Source organism: Tupaia chinensis, unplaced genomic scaffold (genome assembly GCF_000334495.1).
Source record: "Tupaia chinensis unplaced genomic scaffold, TupChi_1.0 Scaffold138725_1, whole genome shotgun sequence".
NCBI lineage: Eukaryota > Metazoa > Chordata > Mammalia > Scandentia > Tupaiidae > Tupaia > Tupaia belangeri.
The window spans coordinates 1744510-1749939 of NW_006198617.1; the positions used below are offsets into that span (position 1 = coordinate 1744510).

At 67.7% G+C, this 5430-nt stretch overlaps 1 protein-coding gene across 1 annotated transcript in view; it reads left to right on the plus strand.

Annotated features, from left to right (window-relative positions):
* The window catches only part of RAI1 (retinoic acid induced 1), a 22660-nt gene that overhangs the window by 14318 nt on the left and 2912 nt on the right, over window positions 1-5430 (plus strand). Inside the window, 3 exon segments of the mRNA XM_014592899.2 lie at window positions 33-637; window positions 640-842; window positions 4368-4461. Coding sequence (XP_014448385.2) covers window positions 33-637; window positions 640-842; window positions 4368-4461 — 902 coding nt within the window.

The following is a 5430-nucleotide window of genomic DNA, read 5'->3' on the forward strand; positions in this document are numbered from 1 at the left end:
CGCCCCAGGTCCATTTCCGCGGGCAAGGGGCGGCGGCCCGCCAGCCGGACCCCAGCCTTCTCGCCCTTCGTGCGGGTGGAGAAGCGAGACGCGTTCACCACCATATGCACTGTCGTCAATGTCCCCGGGGATGAGCCCAAGCCCCACAGGAAGCCTTTCTCCTCCGCCTCCTCGTCCTCATCCTCATCCTCTTTCTCCATGGACGCGGCTGGGGCCTCCCTGGCCATGCTCCCTGGAGGCTCTGTCCTGCAGCCGCGGCCCTCCCTGCCCCTCTCCTCCACAATGCACCTGGGGCCTGTGGTCTCCAAGGCCCTGAGTACCTCTTGCCTTGTTTGCTGCCTCTGCCAAAACCCGGCCAACTTCAAGGACCTCGGGGACCTCTGTGGGCCCTACTACCCCGAACACTGCCTCCCCAAAAAGAAGCCAAAACTCAAGGAGAAGGTGCGGCCAGAGGGCACCTGTGAGGAGGCCTCGCTGCCCCTCGAGAGGACATTCAAAGGCCTTGAGTGTGCAGCTGCCGCCACCGCAGCCACCTCCGCTGGGAAGCCCCCCAGGCCCGAAGGCCCAGTCGACCCGGCCAAGCAGGGCCCGCTGCGCACCAGTGCCCGGGGCCCGGCGCGCCGGCTGCAGAGCTGCTACTAAAAAGGGGGGACGCGGGCGAGGAGGCGCCAGCCGACAAGAGCCGCAAGCACGAGTGTGGCAAGGAGGCCCCGGCAGAGCCCGGCGGGGACCCCCAGGAGCACTGGCTGCACGAGGCCTGTGCCGTGTGGGCCGGCGGGGTCTACCTGGTGGCCGGGAAGCTCTTTGGGCTGCAGGAGGCCATGAAGGTGGCCGTGGACGTGGTAAGAGGCCAGGCCCGCCATGTGGGGTTCAGGCTTCAGGGAAGGCAGGCAGTTGGGAGCCCCTGGTCCCGGCAGAGCCCGGCGGGGACCCCCAGGAGCACTGGCTGCACGAGGCCTGTGCCGTGTGGGCCGGCGGGGTCTACCTGGTGGCCGGGAAGCTCTTTGGGCTGCAGGAGGCCATGAAGGTGGCCGTGGACGTGGTAAGAGGCCAGGCCCGCCATGTGGGGTTCAGGCTTCAGGGAAGGCAGGCAGTTGGGAGCCCCTGGTCTCTGGGGGCCCCAGTCTGGGCCGGACGTGGCCGTAGTGAAGAGCATCTCAGGCCGCAGAGCCCCTCTGGAGAGCTGGGGGAGGTCGAGGCACACCCAGGCCAGGGCAGCACATGTTAACCCAGCCGCCCCTGCGGGCTTCCTGGGAGGCCCCTGCGTCCCGCCGGCCGGCTCACCCCCAGGCCCTTGCCGGCCCCAGCACCCCTGAGCCCACACGCCCACCTCCTCAGGCTCCCCGCAGGGGCATCCGGAGAGGACGCGAGGCCTCCTGGCAGTGAACAGGGGCGGCCATCCTCCGGGTCTGCCTCCTCCATGGCTAGAGCGGAGGCTGGGCTTGGGGGGACACTGTCAAAGGACATGCACTGGGACCCAGGGCGACCCACAGCAGGCAGGTAGTTCAGGACCTCAGGGTTCTGAGATGGTCCGTCAGGGCTGCCGGTCTCTGCGCATCCGGGGACAGTACTTGCTGTGTGGCCTCGGGCACGCGGTGTAACTTCTGCCTGTACCATGGGCAGAGCCACCGCCGAGGGCCTGCGCCTGCCCATCGGTTCTCTGAGAGCTGGGATGGCAGGACGGCACCTCCACCTCGTTGTGGGCCGCGCGCGTGGCCAGCCACTGGCAGCTGAGCGGGACCTCCAGGCTGGTAGCTGTCAGCGGGCTGTGGGGGTCAGTGTCCCCCTCCCTGTAGGCCTGTCACCATCACGGGCATCTGTGCAATGACACCCCCTGGCACCTTGCCACGGACGTGGGTTCCTGGTATGGATGCCACATCCGCTCTGGGCACCCCGGCCCTCCCCTGTGCGCCTCTCCCCTCCGGCCCCCTGTGACAGGGCAGGCCGAGGAGCCTGGGGCGGGCTTGGCCCTGAGGGTCTCCCAGGCCGGGCTTTGCCTCGCAGCCATGCAGTGCCCCTCCCCTGCAGGGCACCGCAGCCAGACTGACCCCAGCCGTGGCATCATCTGCCAGCCACACTGCTGGGGGCCACGGGGCTTCGGGGCCTGTCCACGCCCGGGCCCTCCACCTCAGGCTCTCTCAAGCGTGGCCTGGGGGGACGGGCCTCCCCTCGGTGTCCAGGCCTGCCCTGCAGTGCTGCCCCGGAGGCCGGGGGCCCTCCCTCACCGCAGCTGCCCCTCCCTGCTGCTTGCTTTGCTTTTCACTCTCGAGGCCACCTCGAAATCACTTCAGGTCTCCATAGTAAAAAAGATAGCCTCTGGTCGCCAGCCCCCAGCCCGCCTCTCCCTGCCTCTCCCTGCTGGCCGCCCTGGGCCTGGCTCTGCAGCCGCTGCCCCGCCGGTGGCCCTGCTCACAGAGCCCCACCCCGGCCCCCAGGGCCTCCTCTGAGGGACCGGGAAGAGACTTGGTGTGCTCCGTGCCACCTGGCCGACCCAGCGAGGCCGGGGTGGGGGCCAGGGTAGCGTGAGTTGGGGGAACCCCAGTCTGCCCCGCCTGCTGAGGCTGCTGCTGGGTGGAGCCCTGAGGACCTGCAAACCCGTTGGCTCGCATGGTCCCTGCCTGCTCTGCTGTTTCCCCCCCCCCGGGAAGGTGTTTCCTCACCCCTGAAGGGGTCTCCCTGCCAAAGAGACAGTCCTGGGCGATGCCCTGTGCTGGCGTCCAGGGCTGCCCGGCCAGACAGGAGGCTTCAACCCAGAGTCTCAGAGAGGCTCGTCGATACAGCCCTGGGGGGACAGTCAGGCCACGGCACCGCAGGGCCCTGGGGAGCTTTCAGGGTCGCCATTCAGCCACTGCCACACCTTGCAGTGGTACCAGGTGTCAGACCTGGTCCCAACCCCAGCTCCTCTGAAGGCAGGCAAGCCCAGACAAGCCCACTGGCAGGGTCTGGGGCTGCGTGGTGGTCCTGGTGGCCTCGGCGTGCAGCAGAGTACCTGGCCCCACCCTCGTCACCTACTCTGCCACTATGGCCTCACTTCTGTCTGGGAGGACGGGACTTCTGTGCGAGCCCCAGGGGAGTCCCCTCCTGGGAGCCGACAGTGCTCGCCGGCTCCCACCTCCCAGGACCTGTTTCCCAGTGTGCCCAGAGTCCAACCCAAGGACAAGTATGGGCCCCATCTCCCGTCCCGGCCTGGCCACGGGGCATGTGGCAGAGGAGGGCGTGGTGGCCCACTGGGCATGGCTAGGAGGCGGGTAGCCCCTGGGCCAGCCCAAGCTCCGTGGCAGAGGTCTTAGGCTACACCCCGTTGAGGGCTCTGTCTCTGCGCCTGTTTCCTCATGCCGTGCCGCACCTGCCTCACGGGCTGCTGGAGCATTGCCAGGGGCCCCCATGTCACATTTAAGCATTAAAGCACCCAAGGGCTGCTAGCAGTGGGCAGCGGCCGGACCCCCATCCTGTGTCGCATCACCACTTTCTGGGTCAGGATGGGGGGATGTTGGGCCCCAGATCCCAGGAAGTCATCCCCACCCAGATGAGAGGAGGCAGCAGCCCTGAGTGGGGGAGCTGCGTCAGTGCTCGGCGTTCCAGAATGTGCCAGGGCCCGCTGCAGCTCCGAGCTGGCCACGTGGGCCGCCGTTCAGCGAGGTCGGCAGAGCCACTCGCCCTGGCAGCAGCTGGCACCGAGGGGGGAGGGCCCAGGCTGCAGCCGTGTGCCCTCAGTGGGCCGTGCATCCTCTGAGCTGTTCTCAGTGACCTGGGAAGACAGCAGAATGCCAGTGTCACACGGGTGCCACGAGCCGCGAGGACGTGTCTGGCAGCCCCGGTTGCACTACACACAGTGGGTGCTCGCTTTGAGGCCTTAGTCCCCGGCCTGCTTGGCCGCACCAACCCCGCACAGGACGGCCGTGTTGCTGGGTGACATAGGGCCTGTCACTTAATCTCCTGGGCCTCAGGCCCTGCTTCACTTCTGCCCCGGCCACGTCCCCATCCAAGGGGCTGGGCCAGGTGTGGACAGCCTCTTAGGGGTGCTGTCACCTCCACGTGCAGACCCGGAATGCCGTCCTCTGAGGGCAGGATGGGTCAGGAAAGGGTGCTTACTGCTGTCACCACCTGCAGAGGGGGCTGTGAGAGGTCAGGGAATGAGGACGCCCTGCAGGCAGGTGGTACCCAGCAGATGCCCTGGCAGCCTCGCCATCCCAGGAGCTGGCACCGACCCGAGGGCACCCAGGCAACGCCGAGGAATCAGCCCATGGCCTCAGCAGCCCCATCCCGTGCTCCGTCGGGCTGGCGTTTAGGGACGTCTTAGCAGAGGCGGGACCCGAGGGCCTGGGTTCCTGGGCAGGACTCACGTGCCTGCCCTCTCTCTTCCTCAGATGTGTTCCAGCTGCCAGGAGGCCGGGGCCACCATCGGGTGCTGCCACAAGGGATGCGTCCACACCTACCACTACCCGTGTGCCAGCGATGCAGGTAAGCCGTGCCGCGGGAGCGGAGGCCAGGGGGAGCCCGGGGCACAGCTCCTCAAACCCAGGCCCAGAGTGACGAGGACAGGTGGCACACGTCCCATATGGAGAGCTGTCCGAGGGGCTTTGACTGCCGGGGGTAGGGAAGGCCTCAGGTCCCAGGAGAGGTACGGGAACTGGGCCTCTGAGACGATCAGGAGTTCGCTGAGCGGGAATAAAGGGAGGGTCGCGGGAGCTGGGCCTCTGAGACGATTAGGAGTTCGCCGAGCGGAAATAAAGGGGAGGGTCATCCGGCGACAGCTGAAGCTCGAGGGGGACGAGTTCAAGAAGAGCCTGAGGCCAGATGGCCGCTGTGGCCACAGGTCTCCCCACAGCCAGGCCTGGGCTGCTGCCGAGGGTCTTCTCTGAGTTCCTACTACCACCGGGTACAGAGGGACAAGTGGCACAGCCAGGGGACCGGGGGGCCCCGCCCCAGGCAGCAGGGGCTCGGACATTTCCCAGCCCATCTGAAGAAAGCACTCGCTGTGGCCGAGGGTGGTCACTGGCGCGGGGTCTTAGGGGCCCTAGGGCTGACTTCGGGGAGGACCCAGACCCTGGCGGCGTTGCCGAACGTGTGGTCTTGGGCATGGCTCTCGATGCCTCTGCACTCAGAAGGGAGGTCGCCATGGTCCCTTCTGCCTAGAGCCGGTGCCATCGCCACACTGCCCCGGAAGTGCAGCCTCGTGGCCTGTCTTCCCGGCCCTCTCTGTCTAAGCCGTGGCTGGAAGGGGTGAAGTTACAGGCACCTGGGTCCCAGTTGGTGTCAGCCCCAGCCAGGCCACCAACCAGGAAGCACACCCTGGCCTGGCTGTGACATGAGCCAAGGAGCGCACACGGGGTGTGACGCGGGCCAGGGAGCGCACACGGGCTGTGACGCGGGCACCACGCTGGGCCGTGGCTGCTGACAGTTGCCCGGAGGGAGGGGGGACCCCGGGCC